The sequence below is a fragment of the Catharus ustulatus genome, chromosome 5 (genome assembly GCF_009819885.2).
Source record: "Catharus ustulatus isolate bCatUst1 chromosome 5, bCatUst1.pri.v2, whole genome shotgun sequence".
Taxonomy (NCBI): Eukaryota; Metazoa; Chordata; class Aves; order Passeriformes; family Turdidae; genus Catharus; species Catharus ustulatus.
The window spans coordinates 24963534-24989079 of record NC_046225.1 but is presented as its reverse complement, the minus strand read 5'-3'; the positions used below and the strand labels follow the sequence as shown (position 1 = coordinate 24989079).

Below are 25546 nucleotides of genomic sequence, written 5' to 3'. Positions count from 1 at the left end.
AGAGTTGCTCATATTAGTGTCCTGATTTGGCACATTTGGCTGGATACATGGCAGATGTGGAGACTAGAAGCTGAACATTTTTTAAGATATTGAATACAGTAAAATGAAATATTTTTTAAAGGTCCTTCAGAGTATTTACATGCAAAATCAAGTAGGGTATTTATTATCCAGCTAGATGATTTAGCAACTCCATATTGAGACTGTCCACAAAACACAACTCATGAAATAGCAACAAGATAAATAATGCTGTCATTAGCACTTTCTTTTTCTTTTTCTTTTTTTTTTCTTTTTCTTTTTCTTTTTCTTTTTCTTTTTCTTTTTTCTTTTTCTTTTTCTTTTTCTTTTTCTTTTTCTTTTTTCTTTTTCTTTTTCTTTTTCTTTTTCTTTTTCTTTTTCTTTTTCTTTTTCTTTTTCTTTAATTTGTGTACCTGTATTTTTTAACTGCCCCTATAACATCCATTTCTATATGCACCAATAAAGCTAGCAGAGCTTTGGTCCATGTTTTTGTCATTCAGGAAATAATTACAGACACTACTGTTAAGTGTTAGTCAAAACTCAGTTCTCCTTTAACTCCCTAACACTGAAACCCTACTGAAGAAAGACTTGAGCACCTTCATTTGCTTTCTTTTCTGTCTTGTAAATTTATTTCTTTATTAAATTCCCAGCAGGTAGGAATATTTTTTTTTCAAAATAATATTATTTGGCTTTTTTAGCCTTTGTATTGTTCATTATCATGAAATGTTCATTCCTTTTGAATGACCGTGAGTGAGCAGTAGAGAATTTAATTTGAAAAGTTAAACTACATACATAGATTTGGCATTAATATTTACATCTCAGATTGAATTGAAATGAAACTTAGCCACATCTAGAAAAGTTGCATGGTCAGTACAAGGAAAAAGAAAAAATAATTTGGTTTAATATTTCATCAAGAAAAGCACCCTGTGAAGACTTGCAATGTGTTTATTTTGTTCAAGAAGCAACTGTTTCTGGTGCTAGTATATCTTTTTCCTTTTGATGGCAAAGCTACAGTTTGAACTGCCAGTGTGTTGTTGTATCTTTTAGTGGCATTCCTCCAGATAGATATGATTTATTTTGTGAGAGGAACAGTAGTTCCTCTACCAGTCTTTTCAATTGTAGAAATGTGTAGTGGTATTAGTCTACACAGTTTCTATATACCTTTTCCAGGTATGATTAATTCTTGTTTCTTTGAGAGTTTTCAGTATTTGTTTCATATTAAGTTTTTTAATTATCTGTTACTCCAGTGCATTAAAACCGTATTGTGCAGAAATCCTGCCACAGAGGCCACAAATCTTTTAAGCACTGTATGGAAAATGTCTGACATACACGGTCCTTGTCTTCATATTCATAGACTAACTATGGGAAAGCTTTCTTTCAGGATGCTTTGAACAACTTTTTATTTTTTCCTGAGGTAAAGCGTGAGATGTTAAATCACAGAGCAATGATACAGTGTATTTTTTGATTTATATTTTTATTTATTACTGGTCGTGACGTCATAATCTGATAGAGTAGCAAAGCAGAATGATGCTCTTCATCCAGCTGTTTATACATTATTTTAGTCTATGGTGTAAGTAGCAAGAATGAGTTTCAGAATTATCAAATCCATATATCTGCACATGGGTAAAGTATAGAGTTGGAAAAAGAATAATTCTTAAGATTGATGTACAGTGTGGAAAGTTAGCGTTGTCTCCACTGAGCATCACACCTGTGGACAGGGTGTGCATGACCACCAGTTACTTGGTTGTGCCACCAGAGAGACAAAGCAAACCCAAATGAGATCAGCAGACCTTTGGACCTCAGGGGAAGGTGGTGCTTGTAAGACTGGGGGCTGTGCCAGGACATGTGGCTGGGATCCTGGATCCCCAAGGGGTGTAGAAAGAGTTATCCCACTGACCACCCCAGAACTGAGATCATAAACCTGGCTCAGCCACGCAAGGCTCCTCCCCTGGCTGTGACTCCCCATCCCCAGCAAGGACCAGGGGACAGAGATGCATCCTCTCCTTGCAAAGCTCTTTGTGACATGCAGGAGGAAGGACCCAGATACTATGCTTTGTAACTAGGGGAATTTGCCACCTTCAGCAGTGGGGTTTTGCCTAAATCAGGACCACTTCAGTAAGAACTGCAAAGATATTGTCAGCCTATTTATAGAAAGTGATGAAGAGGTTCAAGAGATGCAGAAGTTCCCTTCTTCCCCATCAAATTTCCTTATCTCTGCTGCTTAACCATCTTAAATTACATTTTTAGTCTCTGTATTCTACCTAATGAAGTTCATTAATTTTCACGCTAAAGACAGAAAACATATCTGCAAAGATAGTGGTCAAAAGAAAGTTTAAATTGTAGTCATTGCAAAAATTCTATTTCAGTGACTGGAATTAAAACTAACACTGATTATATTTTTTTCTTTTCTGCCATTTGTTTTTATGGATGTCAATGTTGCTGTAATGTACAAATGAAGGTTTTCTTGCACCCTCTGTTATTAAAATATTTTGTGTGGTGGTTGTGTTCATTAAATGCAGTTAGAAACAAGTGCCTGCCACCATCATTTCTGAAAAATATACTCTACAGAACAAGTGGAGTTTGTATTTTAAAAGGGAGTTGGAGTGTTGTTTTTCTTTTGTTTTGTTTTTAAATGCATCCAATTATCAATGCTGCTTGGAAACTGAATTTTCTTTGAAAGCAGGGGGCCTTAACCTGGGACCGTTAGTGTTTTATTTGTTTCTATTTAAAAAAGAAATTGTATTAATTTCCCAGAACCTATTGGTACTTGCACACTTCTCTGAAGTATTATGGAGAGTTGGGTTGGTGGAAGAATGTTTTACATATTGTTAACATACATGTGGATATTCTTATATTATTGTACATGTTTGGGAAAATATCACACAACTTTAAAAATGTTGCTAAGATGTATGTATCTGACTTTTTCCTTTGGAAAATATTATATATTTTTATTTGTATTTTTTACTTTTTTAAGTTCATCTATATGTGCCATTATTTTTGTATTGCAAATGGTCTCATAAATGAAGTAGAAGAGATAAAAATACAAGGAAAGGAATTTTGCAAGAATTTCAATGCTTGGGGGAAAAATACATGGGTCAACATCATATTGTCAATACTAGAAATATTTTGAGTGTCTTAGCACTGTAAATAGGTCACAAGACCTCTTTTGATGAGTATTATAAAGAATTGAAAGATTTTAATAATCCATTTTAATTTGTTATTATTTACCACTTTCTTGTGGCCACTGGTCTTGACTTAATTGAACCTGATCAAACAGCATGCTTTTGTTTTTACTATTAAAATTTCTCCTTGTTTTTCAGTTTAATATTGTTTTGTTTTCTTTCTGTTTTGTACTTCAGGTTTTGTTTCTTGCTTGTGAGAAGTTGATCTTCAAAATTATTTTTACACTATTTATGATTTATTTTCATAATGTAAAAAGTGTGTAATTATTAAAATATTAATCCAACCATTGGTGCTGATTTTGAATAGTTATAAAGTTCTTGATGTTGGTGCAAAAAAGTGTTCTACTCTGTCTGGATTGGAAAATGTGTATGCTGCTTTGTGCCAACCTGGAGTTTGAAGTCTAGAGCAAGTTGTGTCAGACATTCACACAAAAATCAGGGCCTCTCCCACATGCACTGTAAGAAAACTCAGCTTCCTCTTTGTGCTCTTAATGTGTCTTTCCCCTTCAAAGCAGTATCTCTTCATAATCTTCTCTAAACAGGCAGCACAGGCTGTGGGCATCCACAAATTATGTAAGGAAGTTTTGCTGCAAAGCTTGGAGCCTTTCCTCACTCTGGGAAAGTTGAAGGCATCTGTGTGTTAACTAGAAGTTGAAACTATTGCTTAGGCAAGTTCAGAGGCTCCCTGGGATCTAAAGAAATAAAGTTGAAAATCAACAGTCTCCCTTTTCTGTAGTTCTGAAGGTGAAAAATAAACCTAAACCGCTGAGAAAGAAAGATACGTGCAGGCAGTGTCACAAGTAACAGTGAAAACTAGAAAATGTGAGGGTTTCTTTTCCACAGATCAGCTTGTTCAGAAATGATGGAACATAGTAATTATTACAAAATGGTGTATTTCTAAGGACCCTGGTTTAAGAAGACATACATTTGCAGGAGTCTCCTTGAAAAAAAGATTTTAAAAAACACTGAGGAGTAACTGTAATTTCTTCAACACATTATTTAACTGTTTGGTTTATCTAAATCACAAAATATGTCACAGAACATTCCACATTCTTTCCCTTTCTATCTCTTCAAAAATGCGGTCACTGAAGGTGGAGGGAATTGTAGGTGGAGAGATTTGGTCTTTCCTATTAACTCCTGCTAATCCCCATTGATGTCCATTAATCTTACCTAGCTCTGTTTCAGGCTCTTGGAGGGACCAAAAATACCTTTGCTCCCTTTCCAGGCTGAAGCACTTCCAGCCTAACGTGTGCTGCCCTGCCAGGCTGAGCACATGGCCCCGAGGGCTGCAAGCGCTGCTGCCACCCCAGCTAGGCAGCCCTGACCCACGTGCCATCCTTGCTTCAGCTGTGGCCACTCTTGCCCTTTTCTTGCTTCCATCTTTCACCTTTCTTCTGTTTTCATAGAGAAATGCAGTTCTAGGTGTCCTGCCAAAACACTAATACCTGTGTTCCGAACTGCTGCCGGAGCCAACACCCTCTGTGTTTCCCATTCCATGCATTGACAGCATCCCTGTTATTTTTCATTACTGTGCTCCCTTTAGAGCTTTAGAGCCAAACCTCAGGTAACCAATATCTTAAAGCCTTCACATCCTACTGCACCCATGGGACGTGGCTTTCCTCTGGCATTACCTCGTATTCACATGCTTCCTTCATAGTTTTGTGATGTGCCATGCAGGATTGCAGGACTGCATGTGAAATGTCTGCCAGTTCTGCCTCTCTTTTTTTTAATTAAGCTTTAATTAAATACTTAAAGGCTATTATGCAGCTCTGCCTTGTGGCCTTACTAAAGCTGCTAATCCCTACCCAAATGAAAAATAACACAACAGAAGTGGCTTTTTATGTCCTCATGTCAAACAGCTTCACCTTGTGTTTTAATTATAATAACCACACACAAATGTTTTTAAAAAAACAAGCCAAAAAACCTAAGGAGCTGTCAAAGCATTTCATGTTCCAGCAAGTAATGACAACTGCATCCAAATAAATATTAAAAGAAAAAAAACACGAGAATGCCAAAATATATAAGTCATGTTGCTGCAGGCAGTCTTTCTGTCTTCCCAGGGTTACTAATTTGTCTTCTCTTCTGTTAGCTTCTGGGAACTTCCAGACAGAATACTCACAGGGCATTCTACTTTCCCATCTCCTAGATGCATTAAAAAAATACAGTGGTTTGCTTCATATGTACGTATCTATACGTGTGTATATATATATGCACTCACATATGGATACATATATATGTATATATGTATGTATATATGTATGTATATATGTCTTCGTGTGTCTACTTGAACATACATGAACATGTATGTGTATATATATAGAGAGAGAGAGTTCAGAAAATACTGCACACAAACCTCTTCAGAAAGATCACTGTCCGCTAGTTGTACTCAAGCTGCTTTAGTTTATCTCCCAGGTCAATGGTGGATGCAGGTTTTGTAACATAACTGGGATGCAAGGCTTTCTTCATGTGCTTACACCAAGACAGAATGTTCAATAGCTAATAAATATCCTGATTGGTTTTTTATGCGCATGTTACAGCTTGACTGAGTTTCTAGAGTGCCCACACCTAAGCAGGGCTGTCATGAGGTCTTTTTGACATCACCTTTGGCTGCTCCCTCCTGGAGCTAACAAGTACCTGGTAACTTTTTGCCAGCTTTTCTGATCTCTCTTCTATTTGGTATATTAAAATTGTTGTGAGGTAATTGATTCTGATTGAGATAAAACTGATAAAAACAAATGCTGACAATACACCCTGTGCTTAACTGACTTGGGGCCCTGTCGGACCGGTCACTGCATGAATTCTCGGGCAAGTCCATTCCCCTTCCAGAGCAAATGCCAAGCAGTTGCCTGTCCCTGAGAAGGTGCAGACAGGTATGGTTTGTCCATCTTTAAATTTCTGTACTGAAACAGATCTTCAGTGCAGATCAATTTCCACAGCAAATCCATCTGCAATGGGTTTACTTCTCAGGATGCAGAAGCAATATATTGTTTTTCAGAGGAACTCTGTCGCAGTTAAATAGATAGCCAGAGGCACCTTGCTTGGATATTTTGGGTAATCGTTAGGAATATTTACTCCTTTTCATTCTTCATACAGGAAGCCAGGCTGCTGGTTTCTGGTACCATGCCAGGACAGAGCCCATAAACAAGCATGGAAAAAAGTAAATTAAAATGTTCATAAAGCAAACAGAGCAGGATGAAGTAAACAGTGTGCTTTGGTTTGCGTTTTTGATTTTTTACTAAAACACAAGTACTTTAGAAAAAAAAAAATACTAATCCTACTATTAATCCTGCTATGTATTATGGAGAGACAGCTGCCAGTATTTACTGCATGGCATTATGAGGGCAAGTGATACTGCAAAGGCATGTGTCTGGGTCAGTGTCTGCGCTTGTCTTGGGAGAGACTCCACACATGAGACTTGGTAGGCTTGCTTCTGCTCATAGTTTGAAGAGTGTGAAAGAACTAGGAGCCAAGAGGGGGTGATATTTCCTTGATTATTAAGTCCCTTTTAATGGCTTTGAAGGAACAGAGAAACAACCTCTACCTTCTACTTCACTTGCCGCTTCAAGCTTTCCTGGTGAAGTTTGCTATTGCTTCAAGTAGTTGCTAGATTAGCTGTGAGCAAACTTGCTTTTGCAAAACCTGAAACAAAAGCCCTAATATAAGGTTGTCAGTGCATGCTTCTCAAGAAGTAGCAGCACAGTATTTTGCATATCCCTTAAATCTGTTTCTGGTCCAGGGTTTCTTCACGAGCAAGACCAGGCAGATCAGCATAAACAGCTGAGATTTTCTAGTGTTGGCATCGACAGCAACCCTGGAGGAAAGGGACAAAGCTGTGCTCAGCACTGACCAAGGGCAGCACCAGCCCAGTGTGGTAAAACCATCTCTCCTGAAATGCCTTGGGACTGACAGACTTGGATGCTGCCTGGCCCCAGCCTTTCTGTACATTGCTGATCATTGCTGATACAAAGAGATTGCTGCTAAGTCAGTATGTAAGGTGTAGTACAACTTGAACTGCATCTACCCTATGCTAAATAGCATTGACCAATTTTCAGAGATGCAGGCAAAATGGAAAAGCATTGCAGAGAGCATTCCTGACAGGTTCTAGCCTTGGCTCTGTTTGAATCTTAGCAGATCTAAATGCCAGTTCTCTTCTTGAGGACCCATCAATTAATTTCCTCATTGCCTGTACAGTACTGCCCTAGCTGACAGTTTTGACAATCCTTCATGTCTTTTTAAGTCTTTCTGCCTGGACAGAACACTGAAGACAGGCAGCAGCTGTCTCTTCTGGGATATAGAGGTAGAGCTGCTATGACTTTGGCTGCTCTGATGGTTGATGAGGCAAGGTTTCCAATGGAGCAGGAGTATAGAATGTCAAAGCTTCAAATTTAACACCGAGGAAACTCAAGTAAATGACTGGATGGGTGCTGTCTAGAGAAGCAGAAAGGTGGCTTGCTGGCACAGATGCTAAGGAGAAAAAAAAAAAAAGAAAAAATCAGGAAGTGTGTTTCTTCAATCTGCAGAACTTGGGATGACTTGCTGGATACTGACCAAGAAAAAGTAAGTATCATCAGCACAGGAAATTGTGTGGCTTTATTATGCTCTCTGAAAACTCTTCCAAACATAGTGCTGCAGGTGGCACAGACGAGCTACAGATGGGGTAGCAGGGCCGTGGGCGAGTGCTCCTGCTGTCTGCTCATGCAGCTCAGGGAGCAGCCTGCAGAGGAGACGGTGTGTTCTTGGTGGGGAGAAGGTAAATCCGAGGTACTCCACCAGCAGCTTCGCTGTTTTGGGATGTGATGCCTCTTGATACGAACACTGTTCTTCTTCCCCCGTCTTAATCTCCCTTTTATTTTCTTATGGGCTTTGATGTCCAGCGAGATGGTTATCAAGTGTAACCATGAAGAAATGCCACATTCGAGGGAGTCACTTCTATATTGTTTCTGTGGTTACAAAGTGATCAAGGACTAGGTATATTTAGATGTTGACCAGACCTAAGAGTGAACCAACGTATTTGAGCACCATGGCTCTTTTCTACATACATGTACAAAACCCGGCAAACCACAGATCTTACTAATTTGCCTCCCTTTATAAGAAATGTGGAAATACTGATACTGGCTTTGATGGACGTATGCAAGTAATATGTCAGCCTACTCTTACAAGCAGATTTTGGGACGTAAGAGGCAGAGAGGGACATCGAATTATGACCCTGATTTTGATTAAATAATCCGATTTGTGTTCCGCCCTTCCCGAATGTTTGTGGCAGTGGCGCAGTGGCCACCAGGATGACCGACGGCTGGCAGGAATGGCAGGATCGCGCGTGGGAGCCGAGCACCCCCACCACGCACCACTCAGTTGTTTTGCGAGTTTGTGCTGCTCTGCACCCCTAGGGAAAAAAACAAAAACAAAACCAAGAAACCAACACAACTCCAAGGCACAGGACTCACCCGCGGCTGTTCCGTCTCAGCTCAACAGCAAACATGAGTCCACCGAAAGGAAAACCCAAGGGGATGAGGGAGCGGTCGGGACGGGACGTCCCGTCTTGTCCCGTCCCGTCCCGCCGGGGAAGGCGGGAGGGAGGGACGCGGGAGGAGGGGTTTGGCCGCCGTCGTTGCGGGCATAAGAGGCGGGGAGCCCTCGGGGGCACAGACGGATCGTGCCGTGCCGTGCCGTGTTCTCCCGTGCCGTGCCTGCCACCAGGATGGAGGAGCTCTACAGCAAGGCGGAGACCCTCGCCCTTCGGAGGAAGCACATCGGGTAGGGGCGGTGGCGTGGCCGGGAGAGGGGCAGAGGGGGGGGAGGAGGAGGAGGAGGGGGAGGAAGGTCTGTGACAACTCTGGTGACAGCTCCCGTCCGGACCCGTTCGGCTCTGCCCGGAGGCTGCCCTGCTCGGCGAGACCCGGCGGGAAAGGGGACATGGACATACACAGGACTTGGCATCCCTCTGGCTTGGCAGGTCTCAGGGTCACCCGGAATTCCCTACGCTGCACATCAAACTCATCATTCACTTTTCCAACAGATATCAAAGCGAGCAGCCAGAATGTGGTACCCAGGTGTATGTGTAAAATGAGGCTGAGCAGGGTTGGGGTTTTTTGTGCACGCACCTGCACAACAGCCGTGCCTGTTGAATGACCCTGTTGCTATTCCTTAAGCTGAGTTTAACTGAGGGACATGCGGGAGAGCTACCAGAGGTTGTGACCTGAGCAATAGTCCTGGCTGAGCACGTATCTGATCCCTCCGTATGGCAATGTTAGTTCCTACAGGATGTGCGGCTTTAATAATTTCTTCAGTAGACGTTGCCAAGTGTAAAGTAAGTCCAGGTTGTAAAAACAGATCTATTTTGTTGATAGTTTCTTAAATATGTAGCATATAGAGAAAGCTTACCAAAGATTCGTAACTCACGAAAGATTCCCTAAAGTCATGGCCTCACAACGAGAGAAAATTAGCCACTTTTCAGGGGCTTTTCTCAGTATTAGGGAGTCCTGCCTGTGCAAGGATTGTAGGATTGAGCAGTGCTGGGCAAACAAAAAGAAACTTTCACAGAGTGAACTGACAGGTTAGAGAGGAAAACCTGTAGTCGAGAAATGGCCAATGATGACGGACATTGCTTTCAAAGTGTAGCAGAGAAATAGCTGAAGATGTCAGAAAAGATCTATGCAACAGGGCTAGAAGCTGTGAGAAAGAAAGCAAACTACTTCACTATCCAGGAGTCACACTTACATGTGACTTTACACGTTCATAACCTCAGTATACCCAACAATAATTCTCAGACTTACCTGGAAACAACTGTGTTTATCCAAGGTCATATAAACACTGCTAAATGTTCAGAAGACTTTCCTTCTGCTCAGTAATATCAGTCAACATAATTACATAGCTGGCACATTCTCCAAAGAAGGCGGGGGGGAGAGGGGGCAGAAGAAAGGAAAAAAGACTGATTAAGGAGTCCTTTGGTTAATTTTATAAGGAACTTTTTTGCTTGAAGTCAGTGTGATTTAGATGCTTATAAATGCTGCTTTTAAAGATTTTAAAAATTTATCCAAAGCAGAAAGGGTGAGGGTTTTAGGACCCTCTCAGCACCTCTGAAAATAAAGCCTGCAAGGCATTAGTGTTTTGTTCTTGACTGTGACCTCTATATGCTACAGTCATCCATTGCGTAATGATTTTTTGGCTATAGTATAAAACAGTGCTAAATAGCTTACTTTAGTCCCAGAGAGTTATTTGGCCATAGATGTCTGTAAGGCATGTAAACAAGCAGAGCTACAGCCTAGGAATATGGCAGGACATATAAGGACCTGGAACGATGTCTACTGTTCTCCTGTGAAATCAGTTGCAGGCAGAATCAAGCTTTGAAAACACCCTTATTAAACACCAGCTTCTGTTCCCACTGTGTTGGGGGAAGTGCATGGGTTTTCACTGTGAGCAAGAGCCTCTGCTTGATCACCACCTGAAGGACTCACAGGCTTTTTTTGCAGAAGGAGGCAATTGTCTCCAGAGCTGCAAAAAATCAATCCCCTCAACACTCAAGGGAGGGAAAAAAAAAAGAGAAAATTAAAATGGCGTTATGTTTATTATGTTTTAGGCCTTCCTGCAAAGTTTTCTATGCCAAGGATCCTCTGAAGATAGTCCGTGCTCAGGGGCAATACATGTTTGATGAGAAAGGAGAAAAATACTTAGACTGCATCAACAACGTTGCACATGGTAAGCAGTTTGACTTTTGAGATTGCTCCCATTCCTTAATTTCCAATAGGGATCAGGACACATTACTGCCAAGTGATGATGTTCACAGTCCTTCTCTGAATGTCCTTTTATGGTTCAGTAATTGATTGCTTGGAGGTAATAACTAATTATTTTCTTCTTTAGTGGGCCACAGCCATCCATATGTGATAAAGGCTGCAACAAAACAGATGGAACTGCTCAATACAAACTCCCGTTTCCTGCATGACAACCTTGTTCAGTATGCACAGCGTCTCACAGCCACCCTGCCTGAGAAGCTCTCTGTTTGCTATTTTGTTAACTCTGGGTAGGTCTGAATTGTATTTTTTTTATGTGACTGGTTTTTTATGTCTATTTTTCTCATGTTTGAGATGGACAATCAGAACCACTTGGTCTAAATCTTACTAAGCAGTACTTAGTAACATGCAACAAAAATCTATCCAGCACTGATCAAAACTTACTTCCTATTTGCAGCCATCATATTTAGAGTGATGTCTCAAAGCAACAGAGCCAAAACATGAAACTGGCCTGCTGAATGTTATGCAAAAAACATAAGTGAGGGAAAAAAAGCAAGAGGAAATTAAGTCTGCAAACTGGTGAATGTTATGTACAGACTGATGAATGCCATCTGTAGGTTGACATATAACCTTGGAAGCAAGTTAGTCTTCTTTAGGCAGTTTATTAGTCTGTGATCACTTACATGTCCAAAACAGATAACCTGCAGGGAACTGTGAGCATAGGGGCTGGAATCTTGAGTCTTCTTCCAGGGTGCAGATTTGTGATGGTGCAAACACTGGGGAGAACAGAGTTGTGAAGTGTGGGAGATGGAGCATTGCTTTTTGAGGGTTGGTGGCTGCATTGTGTTCTCAGCTGCAAATTGGCCTCCTTTGTACCAAAGGGAGGTAAATATCTGCAGGAAAACTGGGGGAGGGAAATAAAGCATTCTCTTTGTTTGCTGTTTATACAAAGGGCTGTTTTATCTTTGCCCCCTTACATGGCACTTATAGTCTCAACCTTAGCATTGTAATCTATTGAGTAACACAGTCTGCTGTGTTGATCTGTTATATCCATGAGTCCCATGCCTTGTCTTCTGTTGGAATGCTCTTAATTGGAAGCGCTTCTTCACTGGTTTGCTGCTATATCTCTTATTATGCAGGTCTGAAGCAAATGATCTTGCTTTACGACTGGCTCGGCAGTACCGCGGGCACCAAGATGTGATCACCCTGGAAAAGTAAGTACACAGAGTAATTTATGTGAATGCAGCCAGCAACTCCTGCCACTACTTCAGAAGCAGCTTTGCAGCAACCCCCTGCTGTTTGTACTCCACTGCCTGCTGAAAGAAAAGCTTTGTTGCTTTTATATTGGAACAGATTAGGAAATCCCTTCTTCACATTTGGATAAACACAAATTTTGAAGATCTCTGAAAAATAAGCTTGTTGGTCACCCCAGAAGGTCAGTCACCTGTTAGACAGCATTTCCCACAGACTCCCAAAGCAATTGAGGCCAGAGACTTAAATGCTGGTTTCAAAAGCTGCTGAGTTGCTCTAGAAAAGGGCTTTTTGTTCATCACACATTGCTTGACATGTTTCATTTTGCACAAATAAATAATCAGTGGTCAAGAAGAAAGATCCACAGCAGGGCTGCAGTGATGCTCAGTTCTCCTTCAGTGAACACAAGTATGAAGACAAGACCAAGTAGCTGCAAAATCAGGACACGGTGAGAGGGCTGCTAGCCACAGGGCAGGTGGCTGACCACATTTTGGGATTTTCCTATCCTAGATGCAGCTGTAGGTGTGGTGATGTTGCTGTAGTGCTGGATTTTCTTCTCAGGTTGTGATTAGAAACTCCAGCCAGAGCAAACGCATGGGCACATGTCTGTATCAGCACAAAGCTTGTTTGACTCGGCTATATTCAGATCCATGTAAGCAACATGCTAACCTATGTGTGTTCTACTAAGAAATCATGTGTCTTTGGTTTGGGGTTTGCTTCACTTCAAGTTTACAGCTGAATGAAAGTGGTTTTTTTTCCCTGAATAAAGATGCTACATGCTTTGGGCTCAAAAGGCTCTGGTTCCTCATTTTTAAATAAGTTGGCCTCAAAAGTAACTAGTTTTAGCATACCCTGAAGTATAAAACATTTCTGTTCAAACAATATCCTTTTCCTGACAGTGGCTTCTGCCAAACCCTCTCACCTGCAGTGCCTTCAGGGCCAATAGTGGTGGGCTGCTGCTGCATAAGGTCCCCACTTCTCAATGCAATGCAAACTCCTGGGAGTTTTCACAGTGGTATTGGGGTCTAGCTTACAAGGCTTGGGCTGGCCAGAGTGGAGCCCATGGGTTGGAAATAAAGGAGCTAGACCCACCCTTCAGCTCTAGGTTAGGCTGCTAGGGCAGCCACCTTGAAGTCAGTACAGTCCAGACATCATCATGGTCTGTCCCCATGTTGGCACAATTTTATCCTGTTTCCAGTCTTGCTAGCAGATTAAAGTCAACAGCAATTTCATATTGTCTTTGAGAGAAACACTGAGTAAATTAAATCAAGATCCCTTCACAAACGATGCTACTGTGTTGCAGATACAGTTGCTATTCTGGATTATGTATAGGCACAGTTGTAAATTTGGCTCTTCTATACATTTGGTGAAAAGTGACTTGGATATTTAACACTCACACAGTGCTTACCATGGCCATATTACATCTCTGATTGACATCAGTCCCTATAAATTTAATCAGCTGGGAAAGGACAGCAAGAAGGAGTATGTGCATGTGGTAAGTATGGTTTTTGGTTTGTTTTGTGGTTCTTTGGTTGCGGTTGTTTGTTTCTTTTTTTGGTTTTTTGGGTTTTTTTTTGTTTGTTTGTTTGTTTCTGGTTTTTGTGTCTGTTTTGTTTTGCTTTGCTTTGTTTTGTTTTTTGGCTTTTTTGGTTATTTTTATAGCTATTATGCAGCATCTTGAATTACCCCCTCCTGGTGTAAATATATTTTCATTCTGTTTTACTGATGCTAGTTTACATATACTTGGCTGATTTCAGTGGGGTAAATACAGCAAAATTGTTTGGTTTTGGATTTCTAAGATGTTCAGCTGTAGGGCTGATTTCCTTCATTGTGCTACAGGTTTTCTTAGTCACTCTATTGTATAGTTGATTATATTAGCCAATATCCATTGCATTAATTTGGCTGAAGATATGCAGGACTTTGAGTCTAGTTCCAAAAACTGGAAAGGCAGATTGTACAAGTTTGCACAGATTTGGGTATGAGACTCATGAGTGTCTAAGGGAATGGTTTTTCACATAAACTTGTGTATCTTAAAAAGACAACAATTTTTCTCAGTCCAGGAATGTACACCAAGCAGGCCTTTCCTGTCTCTAGATCCTTGTGCTAACAACACTGCCAAAGCAGCGTCCACTTTTTTATACCACTTCCTTTCTCTTAGTTCCTGAACCTTTTCTAACACCATTTGTAGAGGCTTGAATGTCACACAGATTTGTACCATGACTAAAATGCTGGAAGGGAAGTGGCAGACTGGAAAACCCTACTCACCAGTTACAGAAATGGATCTTTTTTGAGAAACTGAAGTCAGGTGGTGGATGGGTACTCATTATTGTTTTGTGGGAGAGGAAGGATGGTCTTGAAAGTGGATGAGGTAGATGATGGTTCTTACAACACCTGCGTTCAGTAATATTGAACACATGACAGGCCCAAATTGAGTTTAAGCTCCAGCAAGCATTTTTACAATTCAAAACAAACATTCAGGCTGTACTAACTCTTATTACTTATTTGTGTGGAAAGCCAATACAGTGAAGCAATAGGAAAAGTAAATGTTTCATAGGAGAGTTGCCTTCATTTAAAAAAAAAATAAATTGGTCTTTTCAGGCTCCTTCTCCAGATATCTACAGAGGGAAATACAGGGAAGACCACCCAGATCCAGCAAGTGCTTATGCTGAAGAGGTGAAAAAGATTATTGAAGAAACACAGAAGAATGGACGCAAGGTGTGTGTTTTGTGCTCTAGAAATACTGAGGCTTCATCTATTGATTATGACATGGGGCATTTAACAGGCAACTAAGGACTTGTTTCTTTCCCAATTTCACATGCTTCCCTCTCCCTTCATTTTTCTATGATGGGTTATGTTCAAAATGGGCCATTTTTCTATCTGATGCTCTTACGATAATTTTTCTAGGCATCAGTGAAAGGATTAAAAATACAGTTGTATATAAGCTACAACCAAAGCTGCTAAATTTCCTGTTTTATGCATTGAGTCAGTAGATTATTAATATAGTAGGGAAAGGTTTGAGGTCAACTGAGAAACTGCATCACACATTCTAGCAAGGATATATTAAAAAACTCAGGACATGGAGAAAATCTATTGGATAAAATCTTCATACTGCATTTCTGAGCCTGTTAGGTTAAGATAACTTTGAAGTCATATAAAAAGCTGAAACTTTCACTCATACATAGTATGACCTTCATAAAAACAGACAATTTCTGAACAGGTGTACCTAAAATGTGTGTTAATCTTTTATATTATGGCATTAGTGTGTTGAGACTTGTAGGGCTTGATCCAAAACCTGCTGAAGTCCCCGGAAACTTCAGCAGAGACTGGAATGTGTTCCCTTCTAGTCCAATGGACTTACATCACCCCTCTTTTAGTTTCTTCATCAACTCTTTTTTATTCTCTACTAACGGATAGGTTTTTTTTTTCTTCCCTTGTTTCCTTTCTTTTGCACATTTCTTAGGTTTTGGAGACATAGACCTGTGGCAGGACAAGTTATGCTAAAGGCTAAGCCTCACATGCTGTGGGAAGCTTCGTACTTTTTGGCCATATGCTCAAATGTAGTGTACGGTTCTTTACACGTTACTGCTCGGCCTTGTTTCCAGGAAGACTGCACCAGCACAGAGACCTCTTGATGCTCTGGGAGGGGTTCACAAGTGGTGTGGGGATACCATCCCTTAAATAGCAGACTTATGCTGAGACCTTGGGGTAATATTGTATCTCTGCTGCATAGATGCCTGCCAAACAGAAACAGAATTTTGATGTTTCAGTGTGCCTGATCTGCTGCTTTTACCCTTCCTGACTGGAAATAACTTTCTTTTTCATTCCTAGCAACTGGAAATATTTCATCTGTAGAATTTTTCTCTTCTATTGTCAAGTGCCTCATGCAGACATGTTACTTCTGTAGTTATTTGCATTAGGCAGGGGTGCCCAAAGGCTAGCCACAGGTCATCTACAGGTCAGTTTCCACCCCCCTCTACCTGGTGTTCAGGATTAAACAAAAATCCACATATACCTGCAAGCTTTATTAACCTCTTAGGGAAGACTGTACACACTGTTGTGTGTCTCCTGTAAACTGGCATTTGTAAATAAATTTATGTAGCTCCCAGGAGCCTAATCCAACATCCACTGACACCAGGAAGTATCATCCAGTTCAACACAACGGCTTAATGGAGATCGTTCCCATCAGGCTGCAAAGGTGGCCCTGGCTACTGCAAATTTGGGCACTCCGATTACAAAATTAATAAATCCTTTAGCCATAGATGTTTTCAAGAGCTCTCAGTTGTCTAGCCCGTTGCGTGATTAAATTAAGGCCCACATTTAAACATTTATTTCTAGACTGTTAGATGTCTCTGCCAAGGCCAAGTAGATGAACACAGCTCTCACATGAATTTGTCTCTTGTAGATTGCTGCCTTCATAGCTGAATCCATGCAGAGCTGTGGAGGCCAAGTAATTCCACCTGTGGGCTATTTCCAGAAAGTGGCAGAGTACGTATGACACTTCACAAGGGCATAACAGGGAAATTAAACAAAGAAATAGCTTTTCTCACTATAGACTTATCTAATCAATTCACCTATCAACCTCTCCTGTTCTTGGCTATCTATGGTTTTCTACTTATTGAAGAGTATGATTTCAGTTTCATATTTTTAATGGAATATCAGCTAATTTTTTAGCTAAATAATTGCCATTCTTTACTTATCTTTAATCCTCAGCCATAAATTTGATGGAAGATGAAGCTAAAAAAGTACCATTACAGTACTCCTACAGTACTCCTAATTTGACATTAAAATGTCAATTTTTTTTTTCTTAACATGTAGCATACTAAATATTTCATAGCTATAAAATAGCTATAACTGTATTTTTTCTTTTTTTTCCTAACTTGGTTTCACACTGCAGAATTTCTGTGATGCAGGCTGTCTTGTCCTTGATTGCCTGCCTGTGTTCTGCAGACTTTCAAGGTATGTGTTTGTTTTCAGGTACGTGCGTGCAGCGGGTGGAGTGTTCATAGCTGATGAGGTCCAGGTTGGCTTTGGCAGAGTTGGGAAGCATTTTTGGGCATTCCAGCTGCAAGGAGAAGACTTTGTGCCTGACATTGTCACCATGGGAAAGCCCATTGGCAATGGACACCCTATGTCTTGTGTGGTCACAACAAGGGAAATTGCTGAAGGTTTTGGTGCTTCTGGACTGGAGTATTTCAATACAGTAAGTTCATAGGGAAAGCTTTGCCTTTTGTATTTGTTTTGGTCTGCATTTAGCAGTTAGAAGTTCTCCAGGTGATCCAGATAAAATCTGCAAAAATCACTGCATCACATTACTAAGAGCTTGAGTCAACCACAGTCTAGTATGTAAAAACAAGTGGAAAATATTTGAAATATGGTCTGTATCAAGTGTTACATCATCATATGGACCACCACGAGCTCTCTGGCAGGCCATGCATCTTAGCTCACATCCATACATATAAATTCTTCCTTATGTCTCTTTCTCTCTCTCCACTATGAAATGTTGATGACGTAAAATTCCATTTTCTAGGACAGGCTCTGTGGTGGTGGAGCTCATGATGTGGCAGACTTTGCTCTGCAACTGACACCTAAAAAACCAGTGGCCCTTTACCAGGAAACATTTCATCTATATTCATGCCACAGAGGTTCAGTCTTCTCATTTACTGAGCCTCTTTTGGCTCCTTCCCAGCTACCATGAATTCCCCTCTTTCAAATGGAGTTTTACTCTCCAGATCAAAATATATCAAATCTATCACCCATTGCTATTCCCAGGATCATTTTGCCTACACATGCAATGATCTGAATTTGTCAGTCCTGAAATCTTCAAATTACTGCAGCCTGAAGTAGAGGAAGAGGGATGCCTTCCCTTACCCAAATGTAGGGGATGATATTCCACAGCCTGAATGGCACAAACTCCCCACCTTTTCAAGCTTTCCTCATGACATGCCAAGCAGGAGAGGGCAAATGAAAACAACATGGATAGCCACAGATAAAGGTTTTGTTTTGATAGGTTTTGATTTTGATGACATGTTTTCTTTTGTCTTTGCTATCAGTTTGGAGGCAATCCAGTGTCTTGTGCCATTGGCTTGGCTGTGCTGGATGTAATAGAGAAAGAAGATCTCCAAGGAAATGCCACACGTGTAGGAAATTATCTCCTGGAGTTGCTGGCTGAGCAAAAGGAGAAACATCCCTTAGTGGGAGATATCAGGTGGGTACATTACAGCAACGTCAGAGAAGAAAGTAACTATGCTAGAAAAAGCAACAAACTTGTTTTCAGTGGAACATAAAAACATGTCATGATTTTGCTATACCTTTCTTTTAAAATAGACTACCCAAAACAGGTATCGTAAGGAAATGTTTATTTTTAAAAAGAGTTGTCCATCCCTCTGCTTGATTAGTTACAAGCATAGACAGTAGAAAAGTTCTGGGAGAGTAGGAGAAAGAGCCATCCACGCACAATAACCAATTTGTCAGCACACTGTTGTAATCATGCAGACCTTGTTCGAATCTCAGGTCTGTTTCCTTGGGAGATATTACTCTGGATTTTCCTCATCTCATGTTAATACCATTGATAATTGCCTTCAGGTATTTTTGGAGAAAGGGGTTGGGTTGTGAGGTTTTTATACTTTTTTTTTTCATTATTTGTCTCTCTGGCTTGCAATTTTCAGGATAAGCATGAAAGAAAATTATTCAGTCATTCTTATCTGGCTACATAGCTTTAATGAGCCAGGTAGATTTATTTATCCAGGAATATTTGTTAAACCACTTGATTGTGTGATGTTGCCAAAAGGTGACCAAAAACAAAGCCTCCTCTCTCATGCTCCTTCCCCCATTTCCACTCCAAGGAAAGGAATTAGTTGTTAGAAACAGGTATTGCATTTGCAGAAGAAGGTTTGGGTTACTGACACTGGATTTCACTTGTCTGTACTTTTCTTTTCTACTCCAGGGGTGTTGGATTGTTTGTTGGAGTGGATCTGGTGAAAGATAAGCAAAAGCGAATACCAGCCACGGCTGAAACTCTTCATCTTATTTACAAGTAAGTAGTTCCTAAAGACTGTGTGCAGTGACCAAATCCTCCTAATATTCTCCAGCAGTTAGTCATTAATTTTATTTTCAAGTTTTGTAGATTTTGGTGACATAGTATTAAAAAAAGAAAACTTTCAAAATCTGTCTCAGCGTGAAGGAAGTGACAGGACACAACATAGTTTTATACCTGTGCCTAACGCAGATGTTTCTTCTTTCCACAGACTCAAAGAGTGTCAAATCCTTCTTAGTGCAGATGGACCCTACAGAAATATTTTAAAATTTAAACCACCAATGTGTTTCACAATGGAAGATGCAAAACACGCAGTGGAGACACTCGATGCACTTCTTACAGGTATGTGTGCCTGAGGGCTCAAAGAAGAATACTCTTCTTTGTTTATTTCCCAATGAAACACCATCATAGCCTAGGCCACTACATGCAAGGGAAAGTAATCAACTGCATTTATCATTCATCAAACTGCTGTTCTTAATGCCAATTATTATAAATATATACAAAACCTCATATATACTTCATCCAAACTTTTAGGCAAAATCCTGCTCTTAAGCCTTTCTTGTACAGCCTCAATGTTATTACTCGTTTCTGGTCACATATGCTGTTTGTTAAGGGGCAAATATATTAATTCAGCACAGGCCTGAAAGATGCTGTAGATACACTGGTGTAACTTTCCATAATGTGCTCTACCTTTCTTTTTATTTGCTTTTTAATTAACTTACTGGAATGTGATTGCCTCACTCAAATTTAGCCTGAAGTTTTTCAGACTCTATTTCTCTTTTTGCCTGAAGACCAGCACAGGGGAAAACATCAGTTATACTGTTAGCATGAGGGCTCTTGGAGCCTGCTATATATTCAATGCTTCCATCTTCTGAGAATATAACAACTAAAGTTAAACTTCTATGAATCTGTTGGACACAGGCAGAATTCCATTCTGAAAGGTCTCTCTCTGATACCCTCTGCTACACTCGAGTTGCTAATTTTATTCTTTTCTCTAAATACCCCCAAGCTAGACAGTCCTGATAGATTAATCACACTGCCTCAAAAATGTTTTAGGAAGTATTCGTCACTCTTCTGTTGTTCTTCTGTGTGATAAATGCCCAGAGGAATAGCTGATTTTTTCACTTCAGCCAGCTATGGTATGCTTATTAAATTGACAGTATGCTTACTTACTCCTCTTCTTTTTAATCTAATTATTTTATTACTTTTTTTCAGAAATTGAAGAGGCCACTGGAATGAAGACAGAAAATAATGCATCTGCAAATGTACAGTGTAAAAGAAAAGTATGTTGTAATTTTTTTTAAACTCTGTTTCAGATAGGTGTTTAGCAAAGCAAGTGTAAGTTACTTTGGTAGAGCATGCCTTCTTTTTTGAAAGCATAAGTGGCTCTGTGCCTTGAAACTGAGCTCAGAGAGTAACTCTTGGCTGGAAACCTGAGAGGATTTACCCTGTCTCACTGGGGTAAATCTAAAAAGAGCTGAGTAATTCAGACCAGCAACATGCTATAGATAAGTCCCTTGCCTTATCTGCTTGTGTGCAAACAAGACCAACCAGACTTTGGGCTGCACAAAGTCATGAGCACAGCAGGCAGCAACTGTTGGTTCTTGGTATTACATGCTACTGAAAGATATTTGGCTTTTTAAGCAAGTCTGCAGCCTGGAAGGTGTCCAAGTTTTCGGAGAGTTTCAAGGATTTTGTTTCCACCATAGCTCTTTGAGTATGAATGGCTGACACACATCCAAATTAGGGGTTCTTAGGTTGCTGCCCCAGCTTTGGATAAATCACATATGATTTCTCACACCCTTTAAAGCATGTCACCCTCTCTACAGGGAAGCTTGCTGAACTGTCCCTTGGTGGGTTTTCCACTGATGCTGTGGGGGTGGGAACACAGCAGCTCAGCTGCCTAGGGGTGTAGAAGTTAAACAGAGACCTGATGAGTTATCAGCTATACATGTAGATTTTACTAGGTTTGGGATGCAAGCCTACTCTTACAGACATTTTTACACAATCAGTTCAATTTCTTTCAGAACTAAGAAGTTGTGGCAATAATAGAGAGTCAGGCAGAGCTATCTAATGGGAACTAGGTCCAGTGGCTGCCTGGTGGAGGGCACACATGTGCCTCCACTGAGATCTCCTTTCTGTTTCAGACAACTGAAGAGAGTTCTCAACCAGCAGGTGCAAGTGAAAGCATCAACCACGTGAATGGAGCTGCCTGCCGACAAGAAAATGGGATTTATTCAAAAAAACGCTCAGTGCCAAGTAAAAGAATAAGAACATGAAGTGGGAGAGTTTTCTCATTCAGTTTGAATTTGTGACTGTCTTGCTTTTGAGATGAAGAGTGCAATAGTCTGAATCCTAGTATCTGTTTGAAGCCTAGTCATGCCTTTCATAAACTGACTGAATTCCTATTGGCTTCAGTAGGTTTAAAATACCTTTTTTAGATACATGAGAACTGTGCCATGTGGCTTGAGATCTAGATGTGACAGAATAGACAAGTGATACAAAAATACCTTGGTGCTGATGGCAGGCATGACATAGGTACACAAACTTGGTGAAAACTGCAGATCTATCCATATTATGCAGAATCTGATTTGCTTAACTGCCATAAAGCAAATGCCAATCCTTTAAGTTTAAAAATATATGCTTAACATGCTATTTTTACAATATTTTAAATTTCAATATATAATATTGAGATGTTAATTGCTTCCCATGTTTTAATGGCTGAATTCACTAAACAGTGCTTGAGAAAGAAATAACTATTATCTTTTAGTATAACTTAGGTCCTATGGACCATATTCCCAGATGATGTAAATTGGAGTAGCCTTGCTAATGTCAGCAATACTCTACTAAGAGTTCTACGACTCTATGTGTAGAGACCCAATGTCTATGTAGGGCACTCTCACTATAAATTCAAGGAAAATAAAGAATCTAATTTTCTATGAATAAAGCAACTTTTATAAATATTTATAGTATAATTTTACTTTTTTTCCCTGAAGTTTATATATTGAATCCTGTCAGTCTATAAAATATGCAAGTATATATAATTTCAGACACACTGATTTAATTTAACCTGAAGGTGTCTCAAAATAAGGTTCCCAAGGACAGCCTAGCTTGCATTTCCATGGATTTGAGTTATTTTGAAGGTCATAGGAATTACTGCCTGATCCTGTCAAACAGTGCTGGTACTTTTTGTCAGTAGTGATGAAGAGTTGCACACCAGTTCCATGGGATCCTGACTCATAAATGCTAACACTGGATAGGTTACTAAAAGGAGAGGCCCACAGCATAAACCATGCATGCCACCAGTGCTGCAGACACTTTAAACTGACTTTCCTCATTGTCAGTGTTAAATTTCAATGACAGCACACAAGCTCTGCTTCTCTTTCTTAATACATGCACAAGTCCATACTATGGAGGACACTGAAGGCTTTCCAAATAGTTTTTAAAATGCGAAATGTGTTTATTTCCTTTTAAATTTTAATACCCTAAATTCTGCTGTTTCCTAAATGCGGCAAATGATTCTACTCATATAACTGAAAATTGAGCACTTTATCTAATTACATGTTTTCCACAATTCTCTACATTTATATCAATGTTTCTGCTGTAATGCTTTCCAACATCCTCAAGCTGGCTTGTTTTCTGTTTCATGATCCTTGAATAATTCTTCCATAAAAATAAATCTCTTGTTTGTAATTAAAACCTCAATGAGGGTTTTTTTGTTTGTTTGTTTTAATTTTCTTCTTCAGTAACACCTATTTACTGAGGGAAGTAACTTCAGTTTTAGCTGGATGTTGTCCCCATGCCAAAGCAGAACTGATTAGGCTGTGTTTCCTGGAGGCGCTCAGCTGTTGGCAGCTCTTACCCTTCAAGCCAAATGTTGCCTCAGCTGCCACAGTTCATTCCCTGCTAACTCTGCACCAGGAAGGACACCACAGGTCTTTTCCAAAATGAAACTACACAAAGAACTAAGTGAACTTAATTTGGTATGTGTAAAGGCACAGTTTAAGTCGCTCCCTGTACAGAGTGCCACTGCTTACACTTCACCTCATCCACTGTGTACAACAACAACCAAGCAAATGCTTGTGTGATTTATTAGAAGGCTTAAGCCCAAAGGCACAGAGCCCAGTACCAGTCTGTACTATGACACCAGCTGTTGCGGCTGGTCATTAATATTTAATTTTCAAAAGTACAGTAAATTCACGAATACAAGCCGCACGGAGTATAAGCCGCATATCTGGTGTGTTGGCAACATTGATGTCTTTGTCAATAGATAAGCCGCACCCGGAATATTAGCCGCACTTTAGTTCGCAGCGAACTTTCACAAAGTCGTCATTTAGTAACACAATCGCAGGATCGTCGGGGCTTACTGGCTTACTGCCGACCTCGGAAACATTGTTTCCAAGTGAAAAAAGACACACCCTTTATTTACAAGCCGAAGAAGACAGGAACAATAGTGTGGTCATTTTGCGAGCATTCCCAATGGATCCGCGTTGCCTTTAAACAGCCGCTCAGCCGCGCGGGCAGGCAGCTGAGCTCCGAGCGGAGCCACATCTCCGTGCTGGCACAGGAGCGGCCGTTGTAGCCCTCGCGGCCCGCGGGGGGAGCGGCCGTTGTAGCCCTCGCAGCCCGGCGGGGGGAGCGGCCGTTGTAGCCCTTGCAGCCCGGCGGGGGGAGCGGCCGTTGTAGCCCTTGAAGCCCGCGGGGGAAGCGGCCGTTGTAGCCCTCTCCCTGCGGGGAGAGAGGCTCCCCGAGCCCTCTCCCTGCGAGCCCAGCCAGCCCCGTAGCCGCACAAGACTAAAAACACTTTAAAAAGTACAGAGAAATATCACATACTTTTATCGAACTGCCGAGGTAACTCACCCCGATAACAACCCCCGCCCCTCAGTAACGCCACCATCCACAGGCAGGCAATAAGTTGTTCTCTGATTGGTTCATCATCGGAACAACGGGAAACCATGGATTTCAGACCGTTTTGTCTCGGGACTGGACCAGCATGATACTAGGTAAGGGCAGATATCACATTTTTGTCCATAGATTAGCCGCACAAGAATATTGGCCACATTTCCGGGTTTCCACCAAAATTTTAGTCTTCTTGCTGCGACTTGTATTCGTGAAATTACTGTATGTCAAAGAACTAGACTTAAAATATCTGATTAGCCTAAATCTAAGGTGGGGTGGTTTGAAGATTGCAGCCTCATAAACACAAGAGGCCTGTGCCTCTCTGCTTCTCCCTGTACCTGTGCCTTGGTTCTGCACATGCTCAAAATATTTGGAACAATCACTGCTCCAATTCACTTGTGCTTTTTACACAGCTTCTGCTTCACAAGTCAGGAAGTTCTCTACCTGTCGGTTCTACTCATTTTGCAAAGTGCAGGTTACCTAGAAAAACTAAGTGTTCTATTTTCTTTAAACAAGAGAGGATATCACTCCTATGATGCACACTAAAAAGAGCCACAATCACTAAAATGGAGGAAGCAATCCAACAGTTAGCAAAATTTGAGCTGGACCTACCAGACTTACTGTATCAGTGTTCTCACAATACCTCGGAGTCCACCCGCACAATTATGCACATTCCCCACATTCCCTACTGTGAACACCTTACTAATTAGAAGAGCCTGACTAAAGGATGAGAGAGTGGAAGCAGAAATAATTAAGGTTAAACACAGGGACCACAGTTCCAGTCAGCAGAACTAATCAAATATATTCCCTCCATGTAACAAGCAAGGCTTTTTCCCCCCCTTTCTGACTCCACCTTCTTTTTTCTTCTTTCTATCTCTGCTGTCCTGGCTGTGCAAGCCCTGGTTTTAGCCATGTATTTCAACCTCCACCCTAGCCCTTCTGATCATCAGACACCTCCATAAACCAGTTCCAGACACCAACCTTGCAGAGGGAGTGGGCATCACACTGGAGTTAGTTACTTGCACCTTCACTCTAGCTCATCATCTTACTGGAATCTCAATCAAGACAATTTTATTGTGTTCTCATAGTTTACCACTGTTTTCATCACTTTTATATTGCTTATTTATACTTTTAAACAGACCAGTTGGAACAAGAGAACAAGGAGAGACAGTACTTGCTGCAAATACCTATAAAAATGTGACATTGAGAGTCTGAATCTACTGCCAGTTAATTCTACTGCATAAAAGAAAGCAGGACTGAGCCTCTGTGGAGTCGGGAAGCTGTGCCTTAGATAGCACTTCTTTGGAGAGAAGAATCAGCACCCAAAGTTGCTGTGTCAGCACAACACTGCAGAACTGCCAGGGAATCGGGGTATGCCACATGTCCTCATCTGGGGAGAAAAGCTTCAACCTTACCTCTATAAAACATCACAATGGGAC

At 40.7% G+C, this 25546-nt stretch overlaps 1 protein-coding gene across 1 annotated transcript; it reads left to right on the top strand.

Annotated features, from left to right (window-relative positions):
- Positions 1-8577: 8577 nt before the first annotated feature.
- ETNPPL (ethanolamine-phosphate phospho-lyase) lies at positions 8578-22913 on the top strand. The gene is made up of 13 exons (XM_033060979.2): positions 8578-8951; positions 10774-10892; positions 11055-11214; positions 12064-12138; positions 13577-13670; positions 14774-14890; positions 16578-16660; positions 17150-17375; positions 18226-18380; positions 19119-19208; positions 19420-19550; positions 20424-20491; positions 21356-22913. Exons 1-13 carry the CDS (start codon positions 8896-8898, stop codon positions 21485-21487), a joined length of 1506 nt encoding a protein of 501 aa, XP_032916870.1. The 5' UTR covers positions 8578-8895; the 3' UTR covers positions 21488-22913.
- Positions 22914-25546: the final 2633 nt, after the last annotated feature.